At 51.8% G+C, this 13881-nt stretch overlaps 1 protein-coding gene across 3 annotated transcripts; it reads right to left on the bottom strand.

Moving 5' to 3' along the window:
• Nucleotides 1–111: 111 nt before the first annotated feature.
• On the bottom strand, nucleotides 112–13353 carry RSPH9 (radial spoke head component 9). Of its 3 annotated transcripts, none has more exons than XM_010979530.3 (5): nucleotides 13076–13352; nucleotides 9793–9958; nucleotides 7530–7659; nucleotides 6907–7053; nucleotides 112–323 (listed from the first exon to the last, which is right to left on the bottom strand). In XM_010979530.3, exons 1-5 carry the CDS (start codon nucleotides 13300–13302, stop codon nucleotides 163–165), a joined length of 831 nt encoding a protein of 276 aa, XP_010977832.1. In that variant the 5' UTR covers nucleotides 13303–13352; the 3' UTR covers nucleotides 112–162. The 3 variants fall into 3 exon arrangements, 2 of the variants coding, with proteins under 2 accessions (XP_010977832.1, XP_010977833.1); XR_010376905.1 differs by having other exon boundaries at nucleotides 190–323; nucleotides 733–7053; nucleotides 13076–13353; XM_010979531.3 differs by having other exon boundaries at nucleotides 190–416; nucleotides 13076–13353.
• Nucleotides 13354–13881: the final 528 nt, after the last annotated feature.

The raw sequence follows: 13881 nt of genomic DNA, 5'->3' as shown, positions 1-13881 counted from the left end.
TTAGTGTACATTCCCACCTTCTGCCACTTGCTTTAGAGCTGAGCCTCTCCTCAGCCTGGACAGCAGATAGAGGCGGAGATGGGGGGAAGCAGCACCACAGAGTGAGCAGACTAGATTCACCGGAGTTTATGAAAATACTGTTGAGACTCCTGGGCGGCCCTCCTACAGCATGAAGGGCAGGTCTATGTTCTTCTCGCCGGTGCCCACGTAGATGTAGCCATAGTTCTTGGTGCGGGGAGTGTGGTAGAAGGTGAGGCCCGGCCAGAGCAGGCTGCGCAGCACCACCAGGGCATTGCCCCTCTCCATCTGGATGCTCCAGGACCCTGGGGAGGAGGCAGGGCCTGGGTGCTGTGCAGCAGGAGCCCTGCGAGGTGTGCAGAGGCCCCAAGCAGCCAGGCCTGGGCGTCAAGGTTCCACTGGGAACAGGGAAGACAATTTAATTAATTATCCCGGCACTTTACTCCTCCTGATTGCCTTTGAGCCATTTCACTGCTCATTAAAACCACTTCCAGAGGGAGGGCAGAGGAAATGAAAAGAGGTGAAATTCAAAGCAGTCCATTTTGTTCCTGTCAGCAAGTCTAGTGAAAGGTTGCGCGGGGGAGGCAGCTGAATCCACAGTCCACAGGCGGAGGGGAGCTGGGGCTGAGCAGGGAGACTCAAGGCTCCCTCTCACCCTGCACTAAGGGTGCTCACTAGTGGCCTTCAGTCCCGGCACGCATTGCCTCTACTTACCATTTGCCCTTGTCCCCAGGCCCAGAAGCCTCTTCTCAGAGATGGATCAGTCCTGACCAGACTCACGTAGAAGTGTGGTCGTTTCAGGCCTCCCAGCTCAATAGCCCTTTCTGGCAGCTGGGAGCCTGGGAGCCATCCTTGGCGGGAGGGGACTTGGGCTGCAGCTAATGAGCCTTTGTCCTGGGTTCTGCCCTGGTTTTTTGCTCCCCAGACGGGAGCAGCCCAGCCCGGGGCTGAGTTGTGCAGCCATGAGGACTTGGCGGGAAGGGCCTGATCCAGCTCCAGAACCGAGGGAGGGAGCCGCTGTGTGGGAGGAAGGAGCCTGGGAAAATCGCCTCTGGATGCAGATCTGGAGCTTCTATTCCCCTGCGCACTGAGGCCTCTCCCCGGCCCAGCCGCAGCTCTGCTCCAGGCCTTGCCAGAAAGGCAAATGCTTTGAAGGTTTTGGTGCCGGACCAGCCAGTGATGCACTGAGAGCTATGCCGAGGCCTTCATCAGCTGCCAGCTCAGCCCCGGCTGCCTGGCTCCCACCGCCCCGTTGCCCCCAGGCCTCCTCCAACCATGGCCCACCCTGGTCACTCCACACCCAGCAGCCTCACAAATCAGGCCCCACCCACCAGGGGGCCACCCTGCATCTGAGAGACCTGACCACCAAGCACCCCTGGCCCTGATGGCAGCTCAGCCTTGCTTAGGTGCCAGCACCTGCCCAGGTCAAAGCCTGAGCTTTCTGGCTGCATGCAGATCATCTGCCCCTGGTTTGCTTAGGAGGATGCCACTTGGAGGCCACCTCAGCATTGTGCGGTGGCCTGCAGCAAGTGCCACCACCAACCATGAGATGAAGTGGAAGGCACAGTGTGGGCTTGATCCCACTCCCTCAGGCCTGCTCAGTGCCAGCCAGACAGCATCAAGGAGGAAGAAGTGTGTTCCTGGGTTATCAGAGCTCTGGCCAGGGCACTGCCAGGGATTGGGGGGGGGGGGTCTTTCCTGGGCAGAGAAGGGAGTATTTCTTCTAGCTCCTACAGCTTTCCTCTCTGGGTACCTGAGGTCTTCCACCTCCAAGACCTGCTGGCAGAGTTCTAGAGGCCTTAGCCTATTGCCTCCTACTCACTCATTCCAGAAAACAGATGGCCTAGGGGTCACAGGAAATGGGGTGTGACAGAACGAAGTGTTCCCAGTACGCTGCATTCAGCCTTTGGCCAGAAGCACAGACCCCTAGGAAGATAGCCCTGCTTAGTTCTCCCTGCCAGTGTCCAGAGCATCATTTGGGGAGTCTGTCCCTGCCCTTAGAGCCCACAGTCACAGCCCCCTCAAACTGAAGAAGGTCAAGCTTCACCCACCTGGGGAAGGCAGCTTGCAGTGTGCCCAGGCCAAACACTGCCCCCAGAGAACTGGAATCGGGAGTTCCCCAACCCTGACCATTCTATCAGTTCCCTGTCATCAGCGCCTTGGCACATCCTGGGCAAGGGCTGGGTCCTGGCTTCCCCTGGCACCAGTCTCCCCAGCTAGGGTTTGGCTACTTCTTGCTTCCAGTAGATGAGGGGCCCAGGCTCATCAGCAGGAGCTCCCCCGACCTCAGCCAGGAGCTAGGGGAACCTGGTCGAGATGCTAGCAAAATATAGTGCCCCCGTCGGGGCGGGGGGCAGTGCCAAGCAGGCTGAAGGGTGCTGGCAGACTACAGAAACAGCATGTGAGGGACCGGCCAGCCGACACTGCCTTCTCCCTCCCTTGCATTCCTGTCACAATCCAGTCCTCTCCTTGTCCCTGGCTCAGCTTGTCACTCAGGAAACAGACTCTTAATGTCCCAGGAGTCACATAGCATCTATCTGGGAAGCCAGGCACTTGCTGTCACCTTCACCCACTTATTGCAAATGCTGGAAAGGCTGGGCCCAGCCAGCCACAACCTCTAGGACTCAGGGGAAGCAGCCTCCTGCAGCCCTGCTGTTTCAGCTCAAAGCCCCTCCTCTCTTCCAAGTCTCCTCAGACCTCCCCTCCGCCCCCCTGGTGGCCACTCTTCTCCACAAGCTCTCTTTTTTGAGGATGTAGTGGGATACACACTAGTAAATAAGGAACGGGGCCTCTTGCATCAGCAGGAAGTCCTGGGTGTCCTGGGCCCTGAGGATCTCACCCACCTTGCTGGTTTTCAAACCTCAATTGGGTGTATGCTCTTCATCATTACATTCTCCTGTCTTCCAGAAAGAAGGGCAACACAGCTCTGAGATTAAGTTTGAGGAGGAGAACCAGGCTGGGGTTCAGAGCTGTCCAGGGGCACTGGGTGGGGGGCTACAGGTGGAAGAGTAACCTGTCTAATTGATGGGCAAGGCCAGACCTCTGGTCTAGAAGGTCGAGGCACCTGTCAGCCAGGATTCCAAGAGACTGGCGGGAGGAACCCCACCTGCACACCCGCCAAGGAAGGGCTGATCACCCGGACACCACATTCCCCACCCCTCTCCAGTACTGTCTCTCCTATCCCCAACCCCTCCCCAACCACATTTTAAAGGCCACTTTCCAGACAGGCAGGCCACTTGCTGCCCTCTGCTGCCTGAACTGGGCATTGCTGCTGAGAACTCACTTGTGCTGGCGCCCCAGCAGCCCAGTGCCAGGCAGTCAGCTGTCAGCTACAGCCCAGAGTGGTGCAAGGAGAGGTTTTCTGCCCTCCACCCCAACTCTGCTTTGCAGGACACCGATGACCTTTTTTGTGAGGCACCTTCTGTTTTACATTTCCACTTCCCATCCTTTATTTCATTTGGTCTTTCCAAAACCTCTGTGAGGCAGGGACGGTGTCTGCCTTGTTCCTGACAGCATCCCCAGTGCCTGGCATGTTGTAGCTGCTCAGTGGTATTTGCTGATGGAGTAGAAGATTAAAGAGCATTGAATGGCAGAGTACTGCTGAGAAACCTGGCATCCTGACCTGGAGCTCTGCATCACCTGGCTGCAGCCCAGGCTCAGAGAACTCTTAGCTGTTGCCTGGTGTCTACCAGGAGGATAGTTCTGCCCTCAAAGTTACCTACTCCCACAAAACTCTGCAGAGCAGGATGGCTCAGGAGGGCATTAGTGGCCCCAGGAAATACCCCATCTTCTCTTCAGCCAAGGGTGGCCCAGGCACCAGCTGCTGAGCTCCTGGCCTACCCCATGGGCAGACAGCAGGAGTCCCAGGGACAGGGCCAGCCTAAACCATCCCTGCTCACAGGTGACACGAAGTTCCCCTCAGACCCAGAAAGGAAACAGTGACCCTACCTGGGCAGAGAAGAGCTGCCAAATTCCATCCCACCAGCCAGTGCTGGTGTCCCAGGGGACTCTAACGTGGGATTTTGGCCCTACTTAGTAGCCTGGCTGCTGTCTGCCAGGTGGGGCAGCCTCCCAGCAGCTCCTGCTCTTTCACTGGCAATAAGGAAGGGAGTCTGGAAGCAAAATCAGAGTGCTCTCCCCTGACCATCCACACTTCTACACCACCACCACCACCACCCCACGCCTCCATCAAGCCATTATGAGAAAAAAACTGGGCCTGACTTCCTGGAGGCTTTCTGGTGGTGGCTCTGGGAGGAAAGGAGCCAGTGCCCCAGAAGCTGTGATGTTTCCCAGGGTCAGGCTGGGAGCACCCCTCCCCTCAGGCCACATACACACACACAAGATGCCAGGAACCTTCAGCTCCCAAGGCTCCAGCACTAAGGACAAAGCAGCATACTGGGGAAGACTAGGGTGTTGAATCATTGGCTGATCCTTCAGCCCTAAGGCCCACCATTAGGGCAAGAAGTCTAGGGCCTCAGGCCCCTGCAACTCATCCACCTCCTGGGTCCAGATCCTCTACCTCCCAGGGGCCTGATTAATTCACTTGCTGACTGGCCCCAGCATCCTTTAGGAATACCCCAAAGCTCTGTATTTCACATCCCCTGCTGTGGAGAGAGACAGCTGCTTTGCGTGTCCCCTTTATCCCAAGTGCATGGCAGATAGGGCTGGTGGGGTTCCCTTAGGAAGACTGTTTGGCCCCCACACCCTGTCTAGTCAGCTTTGGTCATGGCTGCAAAGGCCCCAGCACCCTCCTGGCCCCTCCCACTGCACAAAGGATGAAGTTCCAGGGGGAGGAGGCACTCCTGGTCACCGAGCACTGGAGGGAGTGTGTCGTCTGCTGGCCCTGGAACATTCTGTTGCAGGTGTGAAGGCTGAAAGGTCAGCACCGAGCCAGGCTTTCCAGCCACACCCTGAATCAGGGAGGAGGGGCTGCTGCCCCCAGGTTAAGGACATTAGGAGGACTTTTCCCTGCCCACCACTCAGCCCCTGGTGCTGGGCCCCCCGCCACAGTGTTCCTGGCTCCCTTTATCAGCAGGGGATGTGCAGCCCCCTCGGGGTCCTAGCCAGGATGCGAGCAGAGTTGGTGGAGGTAACATGAGTCTGGAAAGTATGTCTGATAAGTGAGAAATGCCCAAGCCCCTATAAACCTTCATCTCCCCAAAAGGTCCAGGACCCTCTTTCTATGTTCAGGGAGGCTTGATTCTGGCACCCCCATGTGGCAGAGGCCAGAGTAGCCACTCTTTGCTGGCAGCCCTTACCCACCAGGGATCCTATGGCCCAGGCCCCTGGGGCACTGCAGTAGACCTGAAACTGCCTCCAGATCCCTGGCTTCCCCTTCTCCATCCATCCATGCACCACTGCCTTATTATTACAGACCTGCTCACAAGCCACAAGCAGCTCCTGCCTTGGTCTAGGCCTCCTACCCCTTGGCCATCTAGGCCGTTCTAGGCCTGCCCAACCCACCTCAGTAAGGCCTTCTTCCCACTGAAAATAATATAAGTAATAATTATTAATTTTTACTTCAGTCCTTAATATGTTAGGCACAATCATAAGCATTTTGTATAGTATTAACTTATTTAATTCTCATAACAATCCAATGAGATAGAACATATTATTCCCCTTTTGGAAATTGAGGCACAAGGAAATTGAGGGACTTCCCTGAGGTCACACAGCTAGTATGTAGCAGATTCAGGATTCCAACCCAGGCTTTCTGACTCCAGAGCCCTTGCCTTTAACCGCTATTGACATCACACCCGTACCCTGAGTTCCAGCCCAAAGGGGTTCCTCGTTGCTTCTTAGAAGTGTTTCCCCCTAGTGGTGGGGGTGACTACTGTCCTGCCATCGCCACTCTCCACTTAAAAGAAAAACACCATCTACGTGACACTTCCGTTAGGGGCAGAGCCCTGGAGTCTAATGCTCTAACATTAGTTGTGTCCTTGGGCTTATCTCTCTGAGCCTGTTTCTTCACCTGTAAAATGGGGATAATAATAGTATCTACCTCCTAGGTCAGCTGTGAAGATTACAATGAGATAAGGCATGGGAAGGACTGAGTATAGTGCCTGGCACACAATAAGCAGTGTCACTGCTTTTAGGAGTTGTTATTATCATTACTATTGCTGTCATCAACAACAGAGCCCTCCAGTTCTCAGAGCACCAAGCATGGGAAGGGAAAGAAGCAGGGGTACTGCGTCAGTGCCTTGGGTCTGGCTCCCAAATGCTCAGAACCTGGCACCTGTCCTGGGATGTAGCATCCAAGTAAGAGCATCTTCCCAGGACACACTTTACTGGCAAAGCTCAGGGGAAGCATCTGGGGTCTCTGTGATCCCACCACCAACTGCTGGCTATGTGCCTGGGCCAGGTGGGACCTGAAGCACAGGAAGGCTCTGAAGTTGTCCATTTTAAGATTAAAAAGTAAAACACACATAGCAGGGAGAAAATGCACAGAACTCACTTCTTTAGCAGGTCAGTCAGCACCCACTCCCTGAGCACCAGCTATGTGCCAAGCACTGGATCTAACTCTGAAACTAACAGTTGAGATGTATGTGTAACTAGTATTTCAGGGATGTTTTCAGAGATGTTTGGGTGGGGGAGATTCCCAACTTGCCTCCATTCGAGATGGATATGAAAATCAAAAGAGGCACTGAGAGACTTCCTGTCTGTGGAAGCACATGGAACAATCAATCCTTTTGTCCTCACTTACTACCTGTTTACTATGAGCGGAGCCCTGTATTGAGCCCTGGGGAAGCTCCACCCTCAAGGTCCCATGGTGAACTCCCAGTTCCCACCCAGGCCCTCAGTCCAACTCACTCAGAGAAGAACAGCAGGTGGCTTGGCCCACTGCTCTGAGCTGGGGGCAGATCCAGCATTCTCAAAGTAACAGGCTGTTACCTTTGGGGATGTCATGCTCCAAGGAGTCCATGAAGTCCAGGGAGGGGTCCATGTCAGCCTTCTCAAGCAGGGTCTTGTTCTTCAGCTCAACAGGCTCCTTGAAGTGGAAGTAGGAACTGAGCTTCTTGGCTTCGGACAAGGACAGGCCTAAGAGGCAGCAGGTAGGAAGGGATGATCAGCCCTAAGTCCCACAGCCCCTTTTCTCTATGATTGGGAACCTCACAGAGGGGCTTGTAGAGGACTCAGTCAACTACTGATGGGGAACTAAAGGGCGAAAAGGGAGCAGTGTTCCCTCCGCCTGAACTTGGCCCAGGTCCTGCAATAAGGACAGGCTACAGAAGAGGAAGGAGGGGAAAGGTCAGGAGCCCAGCCCCACACAAAGCCCCGGACCCTGGCAGCCAGAGGCTCTCCTACCCTCAGGCACAAAAGAATCAGGGTCCAGGGACTGGGTACCTGTGCCAAGTGCTGATGCCAGGCCATTGGGCACATCCTCCCAAGTGATGCAGCCACAGCTGTTCCTTCTCTGAGAAAGTAGGAAGGCTCCCCTGGACTCCCAGACACCTGTCTGACTATGCTTGGGAAGAGACACCTTCAGGCCTTGAGAGAGGCCCCTGAGAGCTCACCTTCAAAGGTCCGATTGACGTTTATGGATCCAAAAGGGGTCTTAAAGAGAGCGCCTCGAGGGACGATAGCCACAGCCTTGTCTATCTGGTCAATGACAGACACCAAGCGGGTCTCCTCCTTGATCTGGACCTGAGGAGACAGGGGATGAGTCTTCCTGCCAGGGCACTGTGCCCAGTCACCCCTGGTGCAAGTGCCCTCTGCGTGACTGTCCGACTGGGGTCAGCACAGATGCCAGGTCCATGGAAAAGCAGGATGGGTGAGTCCTCGCTTTCCCTCCCTCATTCTCTCCCCCTCCCTTCCTCAAATTGGTAATACATACTGGTGCAATATTTAAAACTTAAAAAAAAAGAAAAAAGCAGTCTCTCTCACCTCATCCCTGGCTCCCCAGCTGCCGTCACTGGGGACAAACACCACTAATGGTTTCTCATGTACCCTACTGGAAACATACCATTCTCTCATCATATTTTAATGTTGCTTCCTTTGCTTTTTTAAAATATAAAAGCTATCATGCTCACTGTAGGATATTTGGGTAATATAGATATATTTTGTAATATACCCAAGAGAATGAAAACCACTCTAATCCTGCCTCCTAAAGGTAATCACTGGTAACATGTTGGTATACTTCCTTCTGTTCTTTTTCTCTACGCATATATTCAAAGGAAAATTAGAGTTACAGTTTATATAGTTTCATATTCTGCTCTTTGACTTAACATTACTTCTCAAGCATCACCCCATACTATAGCATTTTTATGCAGATGAAATTTGGTTATAATCAATATCAAGGGTGACCCTGAACAAAAGGACTTCATAGAGATGTTTGAGAAATAGCACCACTTGACAAGGAAAACATGTCACCAGGGGCCCCCAGAGTCACCCAGCCACCTATTTCCCATGGGCTGCTGACTAGACTTGTTTACCAAGGAGGAGATGGAAACTAATACTTATTAGGTGTCTAGGCCAGGGGCTTTAAATATGTCACCTTATTTAATCTGCACAAGCCTGCAAAGTAAATATAATTATCCCAATTCTACAGAAAATAAAACTGAGGAGAGGTTAAGTTCGTCAGGTGGGCAAGGGGTTGCAATAAAGCATCACCCAGACCCAGACTTTTGGCATCACCTGGCTTCAAGAGCAGAGGCTGCGTTTTGAATCTCAAGTTTTGTCTGGTTTCAAAACCTGAGCTCGTTGTTTTTTGACCCAACAATTCCACTTCTAGGAGTTGATTCTTCAAATAGAGCCCACACATCGGAAATGATGCGTGCATAAGGTCATTCATTGTGGCCCTGCTTGTCAGAGCTGTAACTTGGAAACCTACGCTTCCATGAATAAGACACTGGTTAAATATGGTACACTCACAGGATGGTAAAATGAATGGGGAGGCTCTTCAGGGTACTGATGTAGAAAAAAATCTCCAAAATATATGGTTAGTTGAAAAAAAGCAAGGTACAGAACTATGTGCATAACCTGCCACCTTTTTTTTTTTTAAGATAAAAAGAATATGTCGAGATTGGCTGAGATTTGTATTTATATAGAATGTCTCTGGAAGCAGAGCTCAAACTTTAATGTGTATTTGAATCCCTTTGGAATGTGTTAAAATTCAGACCCTGATGCCAGCCCAAGATTCTCTATTTCTAACTCCCAGGGCATAGTGATGCTTCTGATCCAGATTGTGCTTTGAGTAACAAGATATGGACACACACACACAGACAAAACAGCTATATTAATGTCCCCCAAAAAGAGAACCCGAGTGACTGGTTGACAAGGTGGAGGGAAACTTTACTATATTCTTTTTCGTACCTTTGAAGTTTGAACCACATGACTGTATTATCTACTAAAATTAAAGTTTATACAAAAATATAAGCACCTGTGCACACCCCCTTACCCCAGAGCACAGCACAGACCCCTTCTTCCCAGCCCCCACCCCAGAGCCTGGCTCCCACAAGAGCTGCCCACCCACTTTCCACCCTGTCTTCACTCAGGAGCTGTGTGACCCTGGGCAAGTCACTCAACCTCTCTACACTTCAGTTTCCTCCTCTCCACCACCTGGAGAGTAATGTACCAACTTCCCAGAGCTGTGAGGATACAATGATGAGACAGGCACAGTAGCACAGGGCCACACACATCCAGCATTTCAGGCCCAACCAGCCACGGGGGCGGTAATGATAACAGCTGCTGCTGCCCCCGTTTTCAGTGGGCTGGGATGTGAATGGCCCAGGCCCTTTTCGTTCAGGCCCTCCTCCTCCTCCTCTTGTCTTCACTCACCACTACTTCTTCTTCAAAGACCTTTTCACCCTCGTTCACCTTCTGCACCTCAGTGTGTTCGTACTCATGCGACGGGTCCCCCATGAAGCGGCCCTTCACCACAGAAGTCTGCGTCGCCATCTCCTCTGTGGCAGGGGGCAAGAGGCTCCACTCCATGCAGTTCAGGCTGCCAACGACATCCCCATCACCCCGATTCCACCTCCCCTCTCACCCAGGCTTCCTGCCCCCCATCTTCTCCCAAGGGGTAAGGCCCAAGAAAAGCTGTCAGGAGTCACACCTTTCCCCCTAGAAACCTTAAGTACCTATGGGGCATCTCACCCCCATGTGATGCAAATTCAGCTTTTTTTTTTTTCCAACTTTTTAAAAAAGCTTCAGTATGCCAAGATTCCGAGAGCTTCTTTCTAGATAACTGGACTGTGAGATCCTGGGTGAATTTCTGGAAGCTGAACTTTCCTCAGTTGCTGGTGCTTCTGCTCTGGTGGCCCCAAGGTCATGCTCAGCCTGCCTGCTGAGCCAACAGCATGGCTATCTCCCCCCTCTTCTCAGGGAAGCCCAGCCCGGGCTCAGGGAGCTCTCTTCCTCCAAGGTCTTTGGAGGCACTCGCCAGCCCAGTCCCTTCTTTCTCACGTCCTGCCAGTAGACGTCCTCCTGCTCCTCCCTCATCCATGCAGGGTCTGTGTCTCCATCCTGGTCTCTGCTCATGTTTCCTCCCTCCACTCTCCACTGGGTCCTTCTAAAACAACACCCCTCACATCCCTGCCCCTCCAGAAAATGCCCCTTTCCTCTCCCTGCCTCCTTTTCCCCAACCATAGTTTCTCTGAGCCATAATCTAGAACAACAGTTTGCCCTGCAGGAGCCCTTCCTCCCCATCACTTTCACTCTTTGACCACTGCACCGTGATTCTGCCCCCACACGCAAGAAACTGCTCAAAAGTTCATCCATGGAACCTAAAAGCCAACAAATGCATTCCCATTTCTATTTCCTTTGACATCTCCCTTCTCCCTCCTCTAGTGCCTTAAGTATTTCCAGGGACAAGTTCTCACTCCTCTTTTTCTCTCTGCAGTCTCACGCACCTGATGCCCAGAACCTCAGCTACTCCCTAGTTGATTATCTAGAATCCAGCCACTTTTCACCACCTCCATGGCTTCCACCCTGGTCCAAGCCACCATCTACTCTTGCCCAGATATTGTAGTAGCTTCTTAATGCATCTGTCTCCCCATGTCCATACCTGCTCCCCCTTCAGTCTAGTCCGTACCCAACTGCTGAAACCTAAGGAGAACCTTACAGTGACCTTCCATTGAGCCAAGTCCTTACAATGCCCTTACAAGGCCCTGCATGATTGTCTCAGGCCCTCTCTGACCTCATGTCCTGCAGTGGTCCCTCCCACTCACTCTTCTGTAGCCACACTAGGCTCTAGAGGGCTCCACAAATACACTGAGCACACACCTGCCTCAGGGCTTTTGCACTTGCCTGGAATTCTTTTCCCTCAGGACAAACACATAGCTCTCTCAGTTGCTTCAGATCTCTTCTCAAATGTTACCTCATCAGAGAGGCCACCCCCAACCACCCTATTTGTTTATCTATTTAATTGAAGTATCATTGATTTATAATGTTGTGTCGGTTTCTGGTGTACAGCATAGTGATTCATTTATATATATATTCTTTTTCATATTCTTTTCATTATAGGCCATTACAAGATATTGATTATAGTTCCCTGTGCTAACAGGAGGACTTTGTTGTTTATCTATTTTATATATATTTATATCTGCAAATCCCAAACTCCTAATTTACCCCTTTCCCCTTTGGTAACTGTAAGTTTGTTTTCTATGCCTGTGAGTCTCTTTCTGTTTTATAAATAAGTTCATTTGTGTCATTTTTTAGATTCCACATATAAGTGCTATCATAGGGAATTTGTCTTTCTCTTCCTGACTTACTTCACTTAGTATAATAATCTCCAGGTCCATTCATGTTGCTGTAAATGGCATTATTTAATTTTTTATGGCTGAGTAGTATTCCATTATATAAATATACCACAACTACCTTGTCCAGTCATCTGTCAGTGGACATTTAGGTTGCTTCCATGTCTTGGCTATTGTAAATAGTGCTATGAACATTGGGGTGCATGTATTTTTTTGAGTTAGCATTTTCTCCAGATACATGCCTAGGAGTGGGATTGCTGGGTCATATGGCAACTCTATTTTTAGATTTTTAAGGACTCTCCATACTATTTTCCATAGTGGCTGCACCAAACTACATTCCCACTAACAGTGTAGGAGGGCTCCCTTTTCTCCACATCCTCTACAGCACTTATCGTTTGTAGACTTTTTAATGACCGCCATTCTGACCAGTGTGAGGTGACACCTCATTGTAGTTTTGAGTTGCATTTCTCTGCTAATTAGTGATATGGAGCATCTTTCTGACCACCCTATTTAAAATAGTACCCCACCCTGCGTTCTCTATCTCTTTTTGCACTTAGCACCAGTGCTAAGTGTATGCAGTATATGCGTGTTTGTTTATTGTCTGTCTCCCCTCCTCCCACACACACACTAAAATGTAAACTCCCTGAAAACAAGGACTTTGTCTCATTTAGCACTAAATTCCTGGTGTCTAGGTCAATGCCTGGCACATAGTAAGTGCCAAAGAAATAAAAACTTATGGAATAAAATGAGTCTCAAATCTCTATCTTCAGTCTCAATTTTTCTTCTGGACTCCGGATCTGTACTTCAATATGCCTCCTTACCACCCCGCCCTCCAGGCACCCACACCAAAGTCTCTAGGCCTTCCTAGTCCTGCCTCCTAGATTCTCTCCCACTGACACCAGCATTTAACTGGCTACCTAAGCTGGGAGGGTCAACCTTGACCTTTTCTTCACTTCCCCCGTTCAGTCACAAGTCCCATTACTTCTACCACTTAAACACCTCCACACCACCGCCTTGGGCTTAAGACCCTTCTCCAAACTGAACTCTTTAAAAACCCAGGTCCACTCCAGGCTTGCACCTGGCTTCTACTCCGGGTCTCCATTTTTCAAGAACTTTCATCTGCTGGGCCTCCGTTCTCGCCCTGCCTCTCTTATTATCCCACCAGTCTTTAAGCTTCTCTGGCGCCCCACCCTCTGGTCCTCCCAGCGCTCCGCCCTCTCAGGCCTCGCCCACCCTCTTCCTTGACCCCGCAGGCCCAGCGCTTTCTGAGCCTACCTCGCACCCTGCCCCCTCATTCCCGGTCCCCTGTGGCTCTCCCCTCGGTATCCCCCTGCGGCCTCTGCCCACCCGGGCGCCGCCTCCACCTGTACAGCGTCTTGCGCGGTGCGAGCTGGTCCTCACTCAGGCCCTGCGCGATATAGTAATCCGCAACGAGGCCGAGGATGCGGCCCCAGAAGAGGACCCGATCGAAGCGGTAGTCGCGTTTAACCAGCGTAAGGGAAGTGAGCAGCGAGGCCCGACGGTCTGGGCTGAGGCCCTGCCCACTACCGGACGCCAGCTCCAGCGATAACAGGAGGCTCTCCGCGTCCATCGCGCCGGCGGCTCAGCTCAACGCCTGTCAGGTTGCTAGAAGCCGTGACCTTGGAGACCCAAGGCTCCGCCCCTCCGTCCTGCCGGAAGCAGGATTCCACCCACCTGACCCGCCTCCCGCCGGCTCTTCTTCCCAGGAGCCCTTCTGAAAAGCTTGGGCGTCCCTCCCGCTTCTTTTCTCCAGTAGGTGACGGGGTGCGTTCATTTGTCACAATGGCATGGTTTTCCCCCAAAATATGTAGGCTACAATGTGGTAGGTTGGAGGTCCCAACTAAACCCAATTCCAGGGATATTTTTGTTTTCCCTAAGCCCTTCCACACAATCAGTATTTATTGGGTCCTCACTGTGTATGCAGTGGGGGCTTAGGAAGAAAGTAATGCCACAGTGACATTAGCTGTATTATTCCATTCTTGTCCTCTCCTGTCTTGGCCTCAGAATTATCTATGAAGAAAAGAATTTGAGGTCCTCTTGGCTCTAGGATTCTAAGGCAATCAATCCCCCTCAAAGCCAGGTCTTACAGGATGGGGTCCACCCATTCCACTCTCTTCAGTCTTCACAGATATCTCGTATTTCCCCCTTC

This window comes from Camelus dromedarius, chromosome 19 (genome assembly GCF_036321535.1).
Source record: "Camelus dromedarius isolate mCamDro1 chromosome 19, mCamDro1.pat, whole genome shotgun sequence".
Taxonomy (NCBI): Eukaryota; Metazoa; Chordata; class Mammalia; order Artiodactyla; family Camelidae; genus Camelus; species Camelus dromedarius.
This window is presented reverse-complemented; position numbering and strand designations above follow the sequence as displayed.

Bases quoted from the DNA above. Each gene is read 5' to 3' on its own strand.
- RSPH9 (XM_010979530.3), bottom strand. From the start codon at position 13,302: ATGGACGCGGAGAGCCTCCTGTTATCGCTGGAGCTGGCGTCCGGTAGT. The intron at 9,959-13,075 runs GTGGAGGCGGCG...TGTCGTTGGCAG, and splicing joins CCGCGCAAGACGCTGTACAG to CCTGAACTGCATGGAGTGGA. The intron at 7,054-7,529 runs GTGAGCTCTCAG...GCTGCCTCTTAG, and splicing joins CGTCAATCGGACCTTTGAAG to GCCTGTCCTTGTCCGAAGCC.